The sequence below is a fragment of the Cinclus cinclus genome, chromosome 29, assembly GCF_963662255.1.
Source record: "Cinclus cinclus chromosome 29, bCinCin1.1, whole genome shotgun sequence".
Classification (NCBI taxonomy): Eukaryota; Metazoa; Chordata; class Aves; order Passeriformes; family Cinclidae; genus Cinclus; species Cinclus cinclus.
Window position 1 is genome coordinate 596,523 of NC_085074.1, and position 20,853 is coordinate 617,375.

Genomic DNA, 20,853 nt, shown 5'->3' on the forward strand with positions numbered 1-20,853 from the left:
TTTTCAATGACTGCTCTGTTTTTGCAGCACTTGCTGGGTTGACAGAAGACTTCCTTATAGGTGACGCATGTCTTCCCCTCTTAGGGGATGTAATTTCCCCCTCCAGTTCTTGGCCAGGGAGCCAGCATTCCAGAATGATGTATTTTAATTAATTTCAGCAATTGAATCCCTTGGCTTGGAGGCATGTGTGATGCAGAAGAAAGCATGTGCAATTTGAGGTTAATATTTTCCTTTCCATTCAGAGGACAGAAGCTGACAACGCTGGTGGATTTTCACACAGCCCAAATAAATCTATGCTCAGGGAGATGGGCCAGGTGAGAGAGAGGCACAGGAGGCATTGGGTACAAATGCAAATCCCCCTTGGGTTTGGGAATGGTCTGATTTGGAGTTTGCTTCAGGCCTGTTTTGAAGTGCCCCAAGGTGGAGGTCCCAGGGCTGGCCCTGGACAATGCAGGAGAACCAAGGCTGCATCCCTGCTCCTTGCAGAGGCCTGAGCTTTCCTGAGCCTTGGCTCAGCCCACACTCCCTGGGCCAGGTTCATGGAGAGCAGAGAGCACTATTTCACAAGTTTTCCATTTGCAAACTGAAGCAGGCAATGAATTTGTCTCCAGAAGCAGAAGGCAAGGCAAGCTACCCAACCAAACCACTCTGAGCACAGACCTAAGGCTAATTTTACTTGCATATTCAAGAGGAACTGGTCCAAATCCTGGTGAAGTCAGTGGAAAGACTCCCATTGCCATCAGAGTGCCCTGCACAGAGCCCAGGGATGCAGAGAAATCCCGTGTGGAAAACACTGGGAGAGGGCAGAGACTCACTGTGTGCTGAAAGCACAGAGAAAGAGACAGATGGAAAACTGGGCATGTTTTCTGAGCACAGTCTGCTCAGGAATGGTGGCAGAGCTTTTACCATTTGTAGCAAGGCTGATCTCTAAAACCTGTAAGCAGAGTTAAGATAGAAGCTTTAATGCTGATTTAGTGCTTGTTGATTACTCTCCACTAAAACTTCCCTGGCTTGTGTGGCTCCGCTGGTGTCGAGAAGATTTTGTTGGGGTTTTACATCTGCTCTGAATGTGTCTCAGACACTGCAAGGACCAGCAGTTTCCTTTCCTCACAGCAGCAGTGCTCCACAGGCTTGGACTGGGAGCTCCTGCCATGAGTGGTTATGTATACCAAACCACCAAAATCATTACAGTGCCATTCCAGGAGGGCAGCTAAGCACATGTTCAGGTTCCACTGACTTCAGAGTTAAACACAGGCTGAAGGGCTGTCCCTTGTGTGAATCACAGCCTGACTCTGTTCTGACCAGGTCAGGTATTGTCTGAGCTGTCCTTTCCTGCACTCACACCTTTTGTGAGGGGACTGAACCAAACACTTTCCTGAACACTGAGGAGAGCCAGGCTCAGTGTCACTCACCTCGCTGTCTTCTGCAGGAGGTGGGGGAGGCTCCTTGATGATCTAGAAGGATTAAAGAGAAAGCGAATCATAAATTCATGCTTTGTTCTTCAGCACGACTCAAATGTCACAAAAAATATCCAGAGGAGAAAACAACAGGATGTGCTGCTGGAACACCTCTGTTACAGCCCAGCGGAATCAGGGGGTGGATCTGGGTGCCACTGTCACTGGGGGGGAGCAGGAGGTGTCCCAAAGCCCTACATCAGAGACATTCCTAGTGACAGCTCCACACCTACATTGCTCATTAGGTGAGGCAACAGAAAATTCAAAGTCTGATCTCCCTAGTTTCTCCCAGTCCCAGTAGCTGCCACAGTCAGTGCTGGCTCTAAGCATTGATGCTTCACCTGAACAACCACAGTAAAATCAGCAACTCCTTCTCCTGCCCTCTGCAATCGTGTACAAATCCTGCCTCAAATAATTTACCATCTGAACAAAGGCTGGAAAGCAAAACCAGCATGAAGCAAAATGCCCTGGGGACATTGCAAAGCAGTGATAACACCCAGCTTCCTGCTCCCAGACCATTCTCCCTATTTCATTCCAGAAGGTTCTGCCACCTCAAGCTCTTCACATTCATGCTTTTCACATTATCAAGTTAATATAGTTCACTGTCATAAACTTTAAAAAATATCAATATATATACATTATATGTCTCAGTGAGGTTTCTAATAAAGCTGGCAGTGAGGTGGCAGCCTGGTCCAGTATATTCTCCATAGGAACCATTGCAGTTGATGTGGGTGTGAGGCCATTATTTCATGCACAAAGTTTGCATCCAGGGTTTGGCAGGCATCTCTGCTCCCAGAGCCTGCATCCAAGAGCAACAGGGAGGTTTCCAAGGGGAGGGCAGTGACAGCAGGCACGTCCAACACTGTCCCTCAGCCCTCGTACACCTCACCCTGCACAACTCCAGCCCTGGCATGGCAGTGCCATGCCCCAGGGTGGGATTGCTCTGGGACTTTGGGTGCACCTGGACCAGGCATCTCCTGTGCACACCAGGCTGTGGAGTAGGGGCTGTCTGAGCACCACTGAAGGTGACACTGAGTGTCCTGAGCTGGGTGTCAGGGCAGAGGCTGCCCTGGCATGGGGGACACGTGTGTGGGTTTCAACATCACCCTAAAACAACAACAACAAAACAACCCACAAAAAAAGCCCAAAAAACCCAGTCCCAAACAGCAACAGCTTGGTCATTTAAATGCAGAAAGGGAAAACTGCAATCACTTTGCAATCAATTGCAAACTGCAATTAAAGGCCCCGAAGATATAAATATTTACAGCAATTCCTCTCACTCGTGTTTTTCCCCCTGTGATGAGCTCACTGTTTTTATTTTGCTCTGCAAAGCCCGAGTCATGCAATGTGGCCATTAATGAGGAGCATGTGCCTCTGGCTGGGGAGGAGAGAGGGCTGGAGCAGTTGTGTCCCAGCCCAGGGCAGGGATGAGTGCTGGGCTCTGCCATTGCCTGCTCCTGGCCACAGGGCTTCTGTTTAGGCAGCCTTCAGCACCTCAGGGAACCCCTGGTGAAGAGGCTTTGTGCTTTGCAAGGTGGGGATCACAGGCTGAACTTGGTGATATCAGAGGTCTCTTACAACCTAAATAATTCTGGGGTTCTGTGAAAAGCAGATGAAAAGTTGTCTGCATGCCACTGCTGTTCTGTGGAAAAGAAATCCTGGATATCAGCATCATCAGAGCTGTCAGATGGAGACAACACCATCTCTTCTGTGTCCCTTGACACAATAAATATTGACAGTGTGCAATGTACCAAAAGACACAGGAGATCTTTTCAGATTAATTTTGGCCAGTCTGACAGCTAGCATTTGTCAACAGACCCCATTTTGAACCAAATCCCTGAACACAAACCCATTAGACACTGACAGACCAGATATCTGACCCAAAATGCACCTGCTGGAACCTCCTGGTTCCCTCCTAGAACATCCCCTGCTCTAGAGGAGTTCCTCTAATTTACATTGGAATAAAACATCAGAATAAACCACCCAATTTTGGTCCAGCTGAGCATCCAAACACAACTTCTCAGCCAGTATCACTGGAGATTACACACTTGAAAGTGAGGAGATGGCTGCTTTCCATACATTTGCATTCCTTCCCCTATGCACACAGGTATACACAGACTGACTGACTTCTGTAAACACATCAAGTGTTTTCTATCACAGGCCAAGAGGGCAGGGAAAAGAAAGACATTCCTTCAATTTCTGAGTGCTTTGCACTTCTATAGAACAATTGAACTCCCTGCAAATTGGCAGCATGGATTGGTTAATTTGGACAAGTCTAGAGATGGGGGAGTTCAGTCTCTCGGGCCTTTGAGCCTGTACAACCTTTCAAAGTTCAAATCTTACAAAAAAAAAATCTCATTTTTGACTTGTTGCCCAGGCCTTCCAACAGTACAAATCTTTTCCTTCTCCCTTTTAGATCGTCACAGTCACAGCTCTGTGTGCATGAAATCCTTACTTTGGGGCACTGAGATCCTGTTTTGGGGCAGTGAGACCCTCATTTTGGGACACGGAGGGCAGTGAAGCCAATGGCACCTTGGTGCCATCCCACAGCAGTGGGCACAGCAGGAGCCCAGAGCAACACCAAAGGCTCATGCCCACTCGCCTGGCACAACCAGAAACAGCTCTAAAGAGCAAAAATGCCATCACAGGGACCCTGTGAGGACACAGCCCACGTGGCCACCTCATTGTGGCCCCCAGGACCTGCTGAAGGATCAGTGGTGAGTGGGCCAGGCCCAGCATGGCTCTCCAGCCACTTTGGCTTGGCAAGTGTTTGTCAACGTGGGCTACATGGACACACAAACGTGGGGTTTGAATGATCCTGAGCCATCCCTGGGACCACTGGGTCTCCAGACCCTGTGTTTAGGAGAAGAAGAACACCACGATGGTTCAGCCCCAGGTTTGCTGTCTAGGTGAGGAACACCTGAATGGTTCTACACCATCACCTTTCTCTATTTTCTGTATTTTCTGCACCATCACTGTGCTACAAAACCCTGGCAAGGTTCATTTGTTTCCAAGGGTGAAGGCCCCTGGGGTGGAGAGATGGCCCTTGGCTTTCCTTGGCACATGAAGGAACCTGGAGAGCAGTTGTAGGCACTTCCACACACTCAGCTGTGAAAATCTAGGACAGTGCAGTAATTCTTTGCTTTTCCCCACAGATCTCAACATGCATGTGGAGGACAGGGCTCTGTTAGCTGAGGCTCGCCATGCCTCAGATCTGCGGAGAAGCAGCTGTGTCTGTTGGATAACCCAGTGGCAAAGCAGAGGAATGCTATCAGTCACCTCCTGGAAGGTAAAAACACTGGGGAGGACAAATTTTCTGTCACCCTGAAATTTCTATAGCCATTCAGGCATAAGAAAGCACATGCTGAATCCAAATTTTGCATATTCCAGGAATGTGTCTAGGATGTTTTCTGTCTTGGGACCCCAGGAGTCTCCACCAGCTCTCCAGCAATCATACAGTAACCATCCCTGGAGTTTTAGATAATAAATAGGGGCAATATGTTTCTTGTCAGAGGAGAGCATCTGCTGTAGGACGGGACAGACCATCATTTAAAATTACGCAAACAGTACAAAATAAGAAATAAAGGACTCTGCCCCTAATTAGTACTACAGTTTGGAAGCATGCTGTTAACTGAGCAGATTATTTTTGTCCTTAATTACCTTCACTCTTCTGGAAAACACTGAATATGTATTCCTGCTACCTTAATAAACAAAGATTTTTAATAGCATTAACTATGAGCCATCTGACTAATTACCTATTTTTTCCCTTAATATTTATAGTTTTGACCTCTCCGTCCTGTGACCGTTTCATATTTGAGGTATGAGTTGGGTAAAGGAACATTTCATTTTTATTTCTGTCCTATCTTCTGTGTCTTCTCAGTATCCATTACATCCTCGGAGAATCTACACTTCAAAGCTAACATAAGCAAGGGCCTGTCCCAGTTTCTTAATCTGCAATAAAATACAATCTTCTTAGAGGTGCAAGTAAGAGGTACAGGAAGTCCAGTGGAAAGCTAACTCATCCTTTTGAGTTCACCTCTGTTGTCAGCCTGGGAGCAGATTCAGGAAACTCAATTTTAACTGATTAAAACTACAAGAAAAGGCTGCTTCTCCCCTAAGATTTGGAGGTGAACGGCCCAAACCAAATTCAATACAGGATCACAGCACATGCCAAAATCATCTACTTTTGAAAGACAGGACATCATGGAGAGAAAAAGGCTTTGTTTGAATTAACCCTGGTGCAGTTTGCAGCTGGATGGGGCTGGCATGCAGCTCTGCAGGGAATGTAGGCAAAAATGCAGCGTCTGCACAGGTCATTCCCTTTTCTGGGCTGTTTCACCCACACAGATAAACCAGGCCAGAGCCACTGGGGTGTGCTCCAAGTGTCTGACCCACATTCTGGGGAAGACTATGGAAATGAAATCCCTTTTCTGGGCAGAGGAAAACCACGGTGGCCACTTTGAGCTGTGCAGAGGAGCCCTTGCCCTCGCTCACTGATTCCCGGTGAATTATCTGGTTAAGTGATCCTGTGCTCCCTTCTCCCCAGATCAGCACAACTGCAGAATCCAAAAATCTTTGCAAGGAATCTCCATCCAGCCAACAGGACCCTGCCATTTTATAGCTCTCCAGGGTTGCTGCAGAGCCTATGCATTTCCTCCCCTGCTCTTCCACCAGTTTAGCCATGTGGTTTTAATCTATATTTTCTGTATTTTCTCCATCCAGCTTTTTGTTTCCAAAACTTCTGGTCAGCTGCAGTACATACTGAGAGCCAAATGGATTGCTGGGTTCTTCCAAGCTTACTTCCAGAAAACAGCTTTAAAGTTAAAACTGGTGATGGATGCTTAAATACCAACACCTCATTTATCTGCCAGGCACACCCCTGCATTTAAAAATCAGTATAGTATGAAAATGAGTGAGGTGGGGCAGATTTTGTATGTGGGCAAATAATCCAGCCCAGCCCCTCAGGCCACCCCGGATGGCTGCAGAATGGAGGAAAAACTCAAACATGGGAGGAGATGTGATGGATGTGCACCATCCCAGCAAGAGAGACCATCCCAGCACAGCCAAGCCTTCCAGCTATTACATTAATTCTGCTTCACTGTGCATCCAAACACTTTCAGCAGCTCCATTCCCAGGCCAATCTAACAATGTGCCTGCAAAGTCCTCCTTAAGACAGTTTTGGAGCTTGATTATCTCTTTGGCTTACCTCTACATTAAAACCGATTTATATCAACATTAAACCTGAGGCTCATGTTGGCCTCCTACCCAGAACAATTTCACCCTTGGGCAGCTGAACAGCCCCTTGCACACACAGCTCCTGCTGTGGATGTGTGCACTGCTCCAGGCTGTGCTGTGCTGAGGAAAGAGGATGAATGGGAAGACAGGCAGTGGCTGGGGGAAGCCAGGAGCTGGGATGTGCTTCTTGGCACAGGAAAGGTGCTCAGCTCAGGAAAGGTGGGGTACCCTGATAGAGGTGTCTGTGTGCTTGTTTCCTTTTTGCCATCGTTCTTGTTAGGAGTTCAGTGTTGGGGACTTCAGCATGGTAGAATTGGTCCTTTATTTTCTGTTACTCAATCAACCTCCTACAACCCTTGGAGAGGTTAGTGCCTCCCTCCTATGCTTTTGTAATATCCTCTACGGGCATCCAGGGAAACTGTGCCTGTGCTGGTATATCAGGCACAGCAAAGAGTTATTATTGTTCTGATCTACTAAACAACAATTGCCTCTACTGTAAACCAAGTGGTAAATTCCAGACTTCATCCCAGAATACTTCTGAGACCAATAAACTTGGATACATTTGTAAACAGCATTCCTTTATGGGCGCATGGGAAGGAGATACTGGGCTCCAGATAAACCTCCAGAGTGAGTCTATTGCCTCCAGTCCATTTACTCCAGGGACGAAGCTGACTCAGTGTCTTTCCTGAAGAACTGCTGGATAGTAATGACTCCTATTTAATTAAAAAGCAGGCCAAGAGGAATTTCAGGGTTTAGAAATCTGCTTGTCACTCAGAAACAAATTTATACTTGGTAAGAGAACAGTTTGTTGTGTTTATTTTTCTTCTCCCCCAGATACATCTCCAATTATCTCTGAGACGTCCCTGGGCTGGAATCCATGGAGATGTCTCCGGGTCTGTGGTTTGGTTATTTGAGGTTGGAGCTCTGGGCTGTTGTGCAAGGCAATTCCTCTGCCCTTAATTCACTTCTGACAACACTGCATTCCTCCCTGTGCCACTTCCAGAGCAGTCACTCAGCTCTGCTGTGCTCCCTTTCTCCATCCCCAGGCCTGACAGGCTGGGCACTCCTCCATGGGTTTATCCTGAATTTCACAGAATTTTTGGGTGAGCTGTGCACAGTGAGGCATCCTGTTCCTCTGCCAAACACACCGGATGCCCTCCCAGAGAGGTGGAAGAAATTTCATACAGGCTCTTGGAATAAAATCTTTCCAATAGCTACAGGGAAGTGTTTGACTACATTGGAAAAATATCAGTGAGACAGTCCCCACTTGCAGACCTTGCTAGGAGGGAACAAGCGAGGTAAAGGAGGAAAGTGAGGAAAAGCTTTTTTCTGCAACAAATGATTTAAGTAGAGAACTTAAATCTGGAAAATATTAAGCTTATAAAGTCTCATGTGGAGCAGAGACTCCCTCTCTCTGCTGCACCCACCTTGCTTATCTGGACTATTTTCCACACTCGGGGCTGTGACATGAGCACTGTCCTCACATGATTCCATTGCAGCAGAGCCACAGTGCCCTCACAACAACAGCTCCACATCCACTCCATGCCCTGCTGCTTTTATTGATGCCTTTTTCTCATCAGCTTCACCTTTCTGCTCTAACAGAACCTTAAACCAGCAGCACCACTGAGAGCATTTCCCCTCTATCCCCTCAGTTCTCCTCCAGATCCCAGTGCAAACGCTTGCACAGGGCACATCTCTACTGACTTCTATGCAGATGTGCCAACAGAAAGTTGGCCCAAATCCTCTGGGAATGTGCCATCTAATTTAGACAAATAACTGTGAGCAACCTACCATGCTGCTAGTCCTTTGGCCAATTCTAGAACCTTTTTTTTTTTTTTAATTGTTCTGAAAGTCCAAATAAATATTTTTTCCATTCTGGTTTTCATCTTGGGACAGAGGTGCCAAACTACTGTGAAGAGAAGCATTTTATCCCCATTTTCAGCCAGGAACAGAAATAGACAACTAAGATTTTTCCTGCAAGATTTCCATCCTAGTTCTGGATAACACATCTGAGCACTGAGACTCATTCTCCAGCAAGTGGCTCCTGCAGTGTGTGGCTCCAAAGCTCTCTGCTCTGCACTGTAGGTTTGGTACAAAATGGTGCAAATTTACAACATGGAGTCTGTGATTTAAAATCAGGAGTAATGAAGGTGACCCAGAAAGTGGAGCCAGTTTGGGTGGTCTTAAAAGCAGCTTCTGAAGCATTACACACAGCCAGTCACAAACCCAGGCTCCAAAGCTGCTGACATTTGTGTGTCCCTAATTCTTGTTCTATATTTGCATCACAAACAAGATCCAAAACAAGAGCAGAGCTTCCCTGCACTGTGAGTTCCTCAGTAATGAGCCCTTGCCCTGATCCTTGCTGGGAAAGGCAGTGCCAGGTCTCAGCAGGGATGCTCAGGGTGTGACAGGTCTATGCAGACAGACAGCAGAGTCGTAAGGAGATGAATGCTCCTCTCAAGTCCTGTGATTTCCTTCTTGCCTCCCTCCACCTCTTAAATCTCCCCTGTTTTCTCCTGATTTTTCTCTGCTCTTTTAAAGCATTAACTCTGCAACTGTGCTGTTGAACTTTTGTGAAAGGGCCTGGAGGAAAGACAATGCTCAGTGGAGCACAGTCAGACATCCACTATCACTGGGATATTCAAAGTACTTTTCAGACATGGTGATCCAGGAAACACAGTTCAACTTGCAAAAAATTTGGACACCTGGATATGTCTTTTCTTTGCACCTGAGGCAGAACCAGGAATCTAGTGTGAGCTGATCAGTCCTGCCCTTCCTTCTACAGGAGCCCTCCGGCATGGATATGCTGGCACCAGGGTTAGAGAATTCAGAACAGGCATGGCAAGGAATAAATTTCTGCAAACTATTTCCATTTTGTGACCAAAACACAAGACTAAAAGGCTCCTGAAAAGGCTTGGGCATTGGAAGCATTGCTGTTCCATGGGTGTAATACATGGCTGGGCAGATGAAGCAGAAGCCCAAGGCAGAGTCAGCAGTGGCAGAAATGCTGCCCCATTCTGGGCTCAGTCCTGTGGAAAACCCTGCCTCCCTCCCCTGCATTTCTTACAGCTGGTCAGCACTGAAATGCTGCTCTGGGCTGATGGCGTCTGTCACTTACCACGGTGCAGCAGAGGGGCCAGAACCACCAGAGCAGAGCCAAAGCCAGCAGGAGGAAGAGGATCAGCAGGGCAATGGCCAGGATGGACCCGTCAGACTGGAAGAGAACACAGAGAGGTGTGACAAGTGTGACACCTGTGCCACCGAGCTGCCCTCACACACATCACCCCCTGCACTCCCAGCAGTGTCCCAAAGGCCCTTCCCCACTTACTGCCACATTAACCATGGTTATTAATGTCACACTCTGTTTAACTGTCAGACAAGAAGCAGCTTTCCTCTCTCCTCACACATGGAATGTAGCACCTGCCCTCCCCAACCCTCACTGCAGAGAGGCTGAGACCTCTCCTTCACTTCACAGGTTTGGCATCAATTTTTCTGACCCTCACAGTTAGATGAAACACTTAATTCAGATTAAAATTAATGTAACATTCCTCAGGATATTTAAGTGAAGGGTTAAAGAAAGATTTGAAGAAGAGCTCACAACACAGTTGTGGAATCATGGAGTGGTTTGGGTTGGAAGGGATCTCAAAGCCCATCCAGTCCCATCCCTGCCATGGAAGAGACACCTTCCACTGTCCCAGGCTGCTCCAAGCCACAGTGTCCAGCCTGGCCTGGGACACTTCCAGGGATGGGGCAGCCACAGTACTGGCAAGGTTTCACTGCAGTTTAAACAACTTTGCAGCTCTTTTCTTCCTGTGGTACCAAGTGACAGTGATGTTGGTGTTACAGCTGACTCCAAACAGAAAATTTGCAGTGATGACCATGACCCAGGTCCTCCTGCTCGTCTCAGCTGTGCTGACTCAGGGCAGTTCTGCCAGGAACTTTCCAAGAGGTCTGAACATCCAGCACAAGGACACACAGGGAGTTTCCCCATCACTAACTCCAGCAGAACCCCTCCTCTCTGACTGGGACACTCCTCCCAGTTAAAACTCATCTGCAATTCTCTCTCTTCTCAGCACTGCAGACTGCTGCACAGGCCAGCTCAGTTCAGCTGTCCAGCCCCAGATGTGCACCACTTCTTGCTGCTCAGATTTAACCCAAACCAGATGTGCCTGTGTCCCTGAGCTGTGCCAGCCTCCCTGTCACACTCCTCCCCAGGATCCTGCTGTTCACAGACCAGCAAGGCCTGACCTAAACCTCTCTGAGCCAGACATTTAAAGCCCTCCACCCAATGTCAAGGCCATGGTGCCAGACTAAGGACATGTCCATGGACAGACTGACCTGTGGGTCTGAGAAATGCCTGCTTGAATCCCTGCAACTCAAGTGTCAGATGACCTCCCATCATTCCAGAACACAGAGTTATGGAAGAATAACCAGGCTGAGAACATTTTCCAAACTCTCTGCTGGTGCAGAAAGAATTTCTGGAGAGCTTGGATCAAGACAACCTGATCTTTGACACTTGGAAGCAAGAGGAGGTAATCCACACAGGAGAAGAATTCACCCAAGGCATATCTAGAAATGGAACTTGGACTCCAACACACATAAAAAAAACTCATTTGAGAAGAGAGAGCTGTACATTGGGGGCTGCTCCTCCAGACAAACAGCATAAAGGCACATCTTCTGCAAAATGTAACCTGCAGGTATTCAATGCTTTAGAAACTGATCTCAGTGCTTTACTGCCTTGAAAGAAGAAATCAAGCTTTTTATGTCTAATCGTTGTCTGCTCCCTTAGCCCCATATTAAAACAATTATTTGGTAATTAAGGGTACTCTAAAATCAATTTTCAAAACTCCAAAACAAATTAAAGTGGCTTTTTAACTGTTTTCTAGGGATTTTTTGGGTTTATTTTTAAAAACAGAATTTATTTTTACTTTTCTTCTCCCCAGGAACAACCTATAAAGGCCAATTTTTGATACCCCAGCACATCTGTTCCTCTGGCTAATGGGGGTTTTGTGTATCACAGAAGAAAACCAGTCCAGAGGACTGGGCAGGCTTGGAGCTGCCAGATCTTCCCAGTCTCACTCAGAATTTAGCTGTTACTCTGTGCAGTTAGGTTTTATACAGCTTGGATTGTGTTGAGATGGAAGCTGCCACTTAGTCAAGCTGAATGATAAACAGGAACAAAAATCTGCCTCTCAAAGAGTTTGCAAAAGTTCCACTGGCATTTTGAGACCTCCCTCCCAGTCTTATATAGCTGGTGAAAAAGGGCTGAAGCCTTTCAAATGTCTGTTTGAATTATATATATATATTTTTAATTAAAATTTGGAAGAACAATGCAAACACTCATGGAAACACAGAACCATGGAATAATGCAATGAGTGTGTTTAACACTTACTGAATACAGGCTGGCGATTCAGACCAGGAAAACAGCTTTCATTTTAAAAAGAGAGTTTTTACAGTAAACCAGAAGGGTTTCTTTCGTAAGAAAAGATCAATGGAGAAAAGCCTGGCCAGCCCCAAAATGCACCCAGGCTTTGTGATGGGTGCTGCTGTCATAGGGATTCACCTTCTACAGGTAAATGTGGGGCTGCTACCCACAGTGAGATCAACATCCTAAAACTGAAGAGCTGACAAGAACCAGACAGCAAAGGTGCTCTCAGAGTTAGTGCCAAATTACTGCAAAACTCTGGCACTTTGCTTCCTGAGAGCTGCTGGAGACCTGGACAGTGCCTGGAGCTGTTCTGTGGAAACACCTTGTTATCTTACCAAGAAACGCTAATAGAAAAACCAGTGGGCTCTTTGCCTGGCCTCTCGTAGTGCCCCACATCTCACGTGTTCAAACTCCCCTGTGCAGACTCTGAAACAAATCAGCTGTGAAGAAAGAGAGGTGGCTGTGCCTTGAAGACTCCTTTGCCTTGCCAGAGTCCAGCAAGGCCAAGAAAGTGCTGCCAGTATTGCTGGTAGTGTAAGTAGAATGGAAAAGAACCTCAGGAAGATGTAGAGAGACTGCAGGAAATCTGGGGCAGGACATGTTAGAGACATTTCCTCATATATATGGGGTGTATACATCTTAATAGAGAGACTCATAATCAGAGTGGTTTGGGGTGAGAGGGACCTTAAAGCTGATCTTACCCTGCTCCCTTCCCATGGTCAGGGACACCTTCTGCTATCACCAACTCCATCCAGGCTCCCCTCAGCTGTGGAGCTGTCAGGGAAGTGAGAAGCCAGACTGGCACTGGGGGACACCAGCCCAGCCCCTGGAGTGCAGGCTCTCCTCCAGAAAGGAGGGAAGGGATGGCAAAATCTGCTCCAAAAATGTCCCTAGGGTGTTTCCCGCTGACCTACAAACTCTGGGAGATGTCCCAGAAAGGAAGATCCCAGCCCAGAGCTTGGTATGAACAATGAGCCAGGTGCACATTTCATACTCGGGGAGAAGGGATGGTCCCTCCAGGCATGGTTTGAAAATGAGGAAATGCCTCATGCTCAGCATTCCTTTGCTGTTCCCTGCTGAGATCACTGCCCAAGACCAGGCTCCCAAAATCCTGCCCTGGAAACACGGGTGCAGTCACGAGGCAAGACAAAGCTAAGGCAGGATCTGTGGTATCTAGCCCCTCTTTCATCTTACACATGCTCAATGCTTCTAATGCAGAAACAAAGATAAATCCATTCATAGAAAAACAGGAATCAGTTAACTGGAATTTCAATGGAACTATGGCTTACTCCTGAGGGTTTTTCAAAAGATGTTGCTACATAGCAGATGGGCATTTTTTGTCACATTTGGGTTTGTTTTCTCTAATTTTATTTTCGTTTAAGATTTTATTTCCTAGTTTCTCACTTTACTGTGCACATGGCAACAGAAACTGCTACCCATCATTTATCACATACAGGAATATTTTTTATATAACAGAAACAATGTGGCCTAACTTCCAAAAGGAAATGAAAAGTTACTGCTCTGCAGGGTCAGCCTCTGGTCCGTGTCTGTGTGGAGCTGCTTGAGCAGGAGCCAAGCTCAGCAGGGGATGTGAGCACAAAGCACCTGCTTGAGGTCACCCAGCAAAGGTGATCTCAGCTCCTTTCCCCCTGTTTTCTGTGCCGGGACATGAAAATTCCCCTCTGGCAATGGTTTGTTTCCCTACTCTCCTTCCAGATCTGAGAGGAGATGAGAGCAGCAAACATTTTTCCAGCATCCCATTATTTGCTTTACAACCCAGTGCAAGCAGCAGCACAGGCCTCCCTTCCCCATAGGCTGGACAAAGCCAGAGCAAGGGACAAACAACCCCAGAGCAAGGGACAACCTCTGTCCTGGGGAGTTCACACTGCAAACACAGCAGGCAAACGCCTGGTGGAAAGGAGGAGTGATCACTGCACCCTCTGTTATAAGGGAAAATCTTTGGTTGGGGGAAACAATTCTCTAACCCCTGATTACTGTTTATCCTTATGGAACTCACTGGGTTTATCTTTATAAAACACTGAACTTTTTCTCCAGCCCCCTAAGCTGAGCAAGAGAGGGTCCTCACAGGCTCTGATGGGGTAAGAACCTGCCAGCATGACCTGGACACACACAACAGCAGCTCTCAAATAAGTTTCCTTCTGAAACTGAGTTTAAACTGAAATCACATTTTCAACAGAAAAACATTTCAATAAAATAAAATGTTTTGTTTCAAAGTGCTCTGTTTCAACCTCATTGCTAAGTGGGGTGCCCACATGTGCAGAGATCCTGGACTGCATTTGCTATTTAACCTCAGCAATGTCACAGGGGCACAGCCACAAACTATTGTGATGTTCTCAAATTAAAGTTTTGAAAAACTTCCATCCTGTCCTGCCCCCACCTCCAATTTATTGGTCTCTTCTGTGACTCTCTGTTTCCTAAACCATAGTAATAAGGGTTTTGCAATATGACAACCACACTTCAGGGTATTACAAACCAGCCCATGCAGCAATATCAGAGTGAAATAATCTCTGCACGTTTAACTCTTCAGGTGATCCGTGGAGCAAAATCACTCCCTGCCTGTTACACTTGCACATTTAACAGCAATTTTCTTGTAGAAACAAACCTGAAATCTCATGCCCTGGAGCTCCTACCGAACAATGCCTCAGGTAATAACAAACCCCCAGGTCAAGGGCCCAGGAAATTCTCATTAAATGGACTCTGGCAGCCTCAAAAAGGCTCTTCTGACACCCCAGGGAGTGCCTTTAGGGGCGCTAATCAATGGCACAGCCCAAATTGTGCAGCCCAGAACAAAGGCACAATTGAGAAAACCCTACTCTGAATTACATTACATTAACACTGAGTTACACTTCTTTTGAATTAAAACCAAAAAACAACAAACCCAACAAAAACAAACCTTCAGTGAAAGGTCACTAGTTTTTACTACCAGACTGCAGTCCTTGCTTGTTTTTCTGACTCTCTCCACATTTGAAGGTCAAATCCATCCACAGCTGATTAACACAAAGGTGCAAATTCCTTCATTCTTTCAAACTGCCACAGGAAGAAAGCTGGTACACCGGGCTGTAGTGAGGCTGTGACAGTCCCCACCTCCTTCTGGCAGCTGCAAAACCTCTCCAGGTGAAAAGACAAAGCTTTAGCTGACTCTGATGGCTCCTCCATCTCTCAGCTGGAATTGTCAGACCAGAGGGGCTGTTTCTACTCAAAATAGAGGGGCCTGCCCCCACCTCAGGCAGCATCCCCAGCCATTTATTGATCTGGTGACAGTCCCTGCTTTCTCAGCCAAGAGCTGGGTTATGCTGTCCCTCCAGTTTTGGGTCTGAGAGCCACCAGTGCAAGAGGTCATGAGTGGTTTTCCTCTTCTGGGAGCATTTTAGAAAATGAACAAAGACTCATTTCAATTCCCATCTTGGCTTCTCTCCGAGATGCTCTTTCTGCACAGCAGAATTTGGCCCTACCTTCCTGCCCCCAAACACAGCCTTGGCAATTCTTTCATCTCTTGCACATTCCCTTTCCTGCACTGTTTGGTGTGCAGTGCCTGGGCACACCTGCCCATCCACAAAACAGCATTTAATACTTTCCTCTCTTCCAGTTCTTCAAACTCCTAATACAGCACCAGGAGTAAATCCCTTACCAAGAGCTCTCCAGCTCCACCAGCCACCACTTGCTAATTCTTCCAGTAGGGAGTCAAAGCCCAGCTAACTTTTGACTGTTCATTTTTGGTCTTTGTTTGTCAGGAAAGCAGCTGTCTGCTTCAGCTATGCTCTTAATTGAATTTTTTGATTCTCTGAATTAACTCCAGAGAGTCCTGGACAACTGATAGAAAATGACAGCTATTGATTACAGGGAAAATGGGATTGGTGCAGATCACTTACAGGTGGCAGAGGAAGGGTTTGTTGTGGAGCTGCATCAGAATATAAATGGCAAAGCTTTCCAGGCCATGGAGCCACTGGCTTTGCTCCTTCTCCCACTGAACACCCATTCCTGGGGAGCAAAGGGGGTTGGGGTTCAGGGCATGGGCACCAAGGTGATCGTGGCACTGCTGCCATTGGGGGAGCTTTTGGAGAGGTCATTCCAGATTTGCTGCCAAACCTGACCATTCCAGAGACACCACAGCACTGGAGGCTGCTGTGCACAAAGGGGAGATCATATCTGGCTTTTCCCTATGTGTTCCATCACTTCATTTCCCTCTCACTCTCCCACCTGAGCTGCAGATGGTCCAACAGACCAAATTCCAGGCCTGAAGTCAATTAAACAATTTGGTGCTCATTTTGTATTGGGGTATTTCCAGGACAGGAGCCCTTGTAGGCTTAAATAAAGACAGCATTGCAGTCTCAGTAATTATCAGTATTATTAGTCTCAGTTTTGTATTTTAAAAGGATTTGAAAATATAAAACACTGCTACAAAGACAAAATGTGCATTTGCCCAGGAGGAATGTCCTTGATTAGTGAAGCCTGAACTTACAAATTGCAAAGCAGCCACTGAATGTCTCTGCATCCAGCTTCAGATGCAGGACTGGAACTGTGGCTGCTCAGCTGCACTGCAGATCCAGGTTCCCAGTCTGGAGCAACAGGCAGTGCCCTAAAGCACCGGCATTTTCAAAAGTTTACTTACAGCTGTTAAACAACAGAAGATAAACAGGTATTTAACCTCCTAGAACCTACAGATAATAATTCTAACCCTGGAAAAAACATATGAGGAAGGAATAATTTTTCTGTAAGAATTGTTTCTCAGGTCCTGCCTCATGTGAGTAAAACCCAGCAAACCCCTATGTGCTGACAACAGGCAAATACATTTTTGCCAGTGATCAGTGAACTGGAAACTAAAACTTGATGAATAAAATAAATTCCCTTCTTTTAAGGCACAAGGAAATCTTTGTCAGTTTTGGAATATAACCTCTCATGTAAGCTCTGAAAACTCTCCACACAATCTTGTCCTTGTTGAGCAAGGATCAAGTTGGATGACACAAAAGCTTTTTCTTAGCTGGTGCCTCAGCCACAGAACCCTTCTGGTAGCTGATGTTGTGCTTGGCCTTCCCCTTGTTCTGCACAGAGACCCAGTGGCTTTTGCTACTCAGGGACAAAAGCAGGCTGGGGACACAGTTTTAAGTCTTTCTGGCATCACTGGCTTCCCAAAAATTACTTTAAGCCAGTTCACAGGAAAATTAAAGCAGTGCCTCACTCATGGCCTGGACAATGCTAGGTCTGCCCACAGATGAATAAAGCTGAATACACTGAAGCATGAATGACTGCTGGGAATTCCAAACTAATTCCTTCACTATCCCCCTAGCAAGACTCATTTCATGCCGTGTTCCCAACAGCCAGCACTCAGCAGGAGCAACATCTTCACCATTATTGGGAATTATAATTTTCATCATCCTGGTGCCAGCAGGGCCTGAGTGCAGCAATTCCTCACTGACGGCCCCCACCAGCACATTTCTGGTTTCCTTGCAGAGGGGCTGATCACGGCTGTTGGAATTGCTGCAGAGGGATCAGCCCAAGGAAGGATGGCAGCAGAGCTGCTCCTTGTTCCCTGGGCAGTGGCCAGGGAGGCACAGACACCTCCAGGGCACTGCCAGCCCAGCCCTGGCCCTGTGCCAGCACAGACCTGGAGCCTGAGGCATTCACTGGAGGGCTTGGCCACATTATGGCACACAAGACACCCAAAATGTCACATTGCCACATGTTCAAACTTGCCTTCGGGGGGGAACATGTCCTTCACACTAGGCAGACCCAACTTGACAGCCCTGCTGCTGATGGAACACATACCTGGTCCTAAATCCCAGCATCCCACAGAAGCATTTCAGCAATCAAAACTTACACAGTGTGTGCTGGAGATGATGACAGAACTGGAGATGAAGCTCAGACCATCGTTCATACTGACTTGAAGAGCTGCTTCCCTGGAAAAAAAGAAACAAGTCAGGGCAGCTCTCTCTGATACCATGCTGTGCCCCTGGGTTGCTGGTACTCAGCAAAACCTCTTGTACAGATAATTTCCACTGGTGGTGTTCTGGCCTCTGTGTCCTGGCTCCCCTGATGGCAGCAGTGCCACGATCACCTTGGTGCCCATGCCCTGAACCCCAACCCCCTTTGCTCCCCAGGAATGGGTGTTCAGTGGGAGAAGGAGCAAAGCCAGCGGCTCCATGGCCTGGAAAGCTTTGCCATTTATATTCTGATGCAGCTCCACAACAAAAGATTCCATCTTTTCCTGGGTGGGACCCTCGCATGTTTCCCTGCTGGGAATTCTGTCCTTGAGGAAAAACTACCAGCCCCCATTTCCATCTATGCTCACAGTACCAACTTTCATTGCAGTTGCATCACAATGTCCCCAGATCTGTGCTCTGGCAAATCCCAAACCCAAGCCCTTCCCACCATGGGGGCTGTGATTCCATGTGTTCCTGCTGGGAATTCTGTTTCTGGGGTGAGCTGCAGCCCCTATTTCTATCCATTCTCATGGAACTACCTTCGATTGCAGATCTGGGCTTCAGAGCACAACTGAACACAAGAGAATGGCAGCTTGGGATCCAGACAGCACAGCAGAACACAGGGAGGAGAACCAGAGGGAATATTGGGGCAGGAAAAACGTACATGCCAACTTCCCTCAGCACAGGGGCTGGGCACAGCAGGTAGGTGTCCTCCACCACAAAAGGCTTCTCATCTGCAAAAGGAAAATAGTGGGATTTACTGCCAAATCAGCCACACAGGCCTTAAAGAACAAGTTTAAATAATGATATTCCTTGCTCTTTATACAAAAATGAGATGGGGGGTGAAGAGCTGCCTGACATGTTTGAGCCACAGCACAGCTGAAGGCATGGAGCTCTTTGGAAGGTCAGAGTACAGGATCACTCTGTGCAGGGGCCCAGGTGATAGTACAAGGTTAAAATGTCTCTAAAATCATGGGAATTATATCGATTCAGGGGATGGTAAGAAAGGTTGGGTCTGGTAGGCCTCAGGATGGGAACTAGGCCCTGGGAATGAATTAAATCAAGTGAAACTGTACCTGTATAAGCATGGTATGATAAATAATACGATTGTTTGGTAGTTGAATAGTTACTGTTTAATTGTAATAAGAATCACGAGAAAGACATTTGAGGGACCTGATCAAAATTATGAGAATTCATGCTTGGATAAAATCAATGTATACAATAGAACAATATGGGTTTAATAATTAATATATAGTTATATAACGAAAAGGGTATAAAAACATGTTCATCTTGAATCCATGTTGGAGTCAGATTTCGGTTTGTACTCCAGCTCCCAGAGCTCTTCAATAAAAGCACCTGCATATAATAATCCTGTGATTATGTGTTTCCATGCTAACACAGGGTCAGTTGCAACAGAGATATCCAAGTGAAAAAAGTTGTAGATTATGGAAAATTTTGCCTTTTAAGGCAGAAGCATCTGAACTTCAGTTAAACCTGCCAGCCTGAATTACACTGGTTTTAAAAGTGAGTGAGAGAAACTACCAACAAGCAATTGCCTGGGAAGCAGGAGCACTGACCGATATTCCTCTTCTGTGGACTTGAGTCAGAGCTTTGTGCTGGTGACCAGAAAGAGGGGGATCCTGAGAAACTGTCCAGCCCATTTTCCAGCTGCCTGGATGTGCTGTGGTGGCACATCAGGTCCCACAGTGCTGTTCTCACCCCCACTTACGACAATATCATTAACTCCCACGAATTTATGACATGGTCTCAGCGCACACATGCCAAGAAAATGAAGATCAGTGTCTTCATCTCTCCTTTGCAAACTCTGGCAGCCGAGGCCAAAGGCTTGTCCATGCCAGCATTCACTAAAACAAAAGCTGCTTCATTCATATTGGAAGGCCTTTCACTTAGATCTCATCAGGTTTTTGTTTCTCTTTCTTTTCCTTCCCACTTCCAACTCCCATCAGTCCATGCCTCTCTAGAAAGTTTATCAGCCCTGGGTGCCCCGGGGAAGCTCCAGGCTGGCAGCAGGCACAGATGAGTTTGTTTGGAGAATGTTTGTGCTTCACCGGAGAAGTGAGCGGCTCTTTCCCTCTGCTCCAAACAAAATAGCATCCATTTGGTTTGCACAACTCTGGCCCATCTGACTCCTGCCTGGAAAACTTCCACAGGGAAAGCAAACAAACTAGCACTTCTCATCTGTGCTGGCACCGGGAGCACAGTGCAGAGCTGCAGGACAGGTTCCTGTATCCAGTGCACTCAGAGATGGGCTGAAGGCTCCCCACACCTTGTGCCAGAGGCTGGGTTCTGTGCTTTGCACTGCTGCCAGTGGCACTGGAAGGGCTGGGAAGGAAGGGCAGAGCTGCTGGGTTCACTGCCCTGGACATCATTTCAGCTCTGGGCTCGGGGCTGGAATCACTTCTGCCTCCTTGGACATTTTACACAAGGGATGCCCAAGCCTTGATCACCTCCCAAACACCAGCCACAGGCAGGGCTTGGACAGCCCCAGCAAACTGCTCAATCCCTCTCTTCTGAGAAAAGCAGCCCACAGCAATGGGCACAACTTCCTCCTACCTGTGCATCACTCCCTCAAGCAAAATAAGGCTCTTGTTGTATAAACCCCCACAGATGACCCAAACTGGCCAGTCCTGGGGCCTGAGCAGTGAGCAGGTACAGAGGAGAGTCAAACCTCCCACAACAACACATCTGGGCTCGGTGGATGCCCTTTCAAGCAGGTACCTGATATTGCTCAGACTCCTGCAATTCTACACCCAGCATTCCTGCACCCGAACAGCTC

The 20,853-nt window shown here is 47.0% G+C and overlaps 1 protein-coding gene across 1 annotated transcript in view; it reads right to left on the bottom strand.

The window, feature by feature from the left end:
• The window catches only part of ANTXR1 (ANTXR cell adhesion molecule 1), a 68,930-nt gene that overhangs the window by 20,363 nt on the left and 27,714 nt on the right, over window positions 1-20,853 (bottom strand). Inside the window, exons 11-14 of the mRNA XM_062510438.1 lie at window positions 18,721-18,790; window positions 17,954-18,032; window positions 9,808-9,903; window positions 1,413-1,454 (exon numbers count right to left, since the gene is read on the bottom strand). Of these exons, the coding sequence (XP_062366422.1) occupies window positions 1,413-1,454; window positions 9,808-9,903; window positions 17,954-18,032; window positions 18,721-18,790 (287 nt within the window). The remainder of the gene's footprint in view (window positions 1-1,412; window positions 1,455-9,807; window positions 9,904-17,953; window positions 18,033-18,720; window positions 18,791-20,853) is intronic.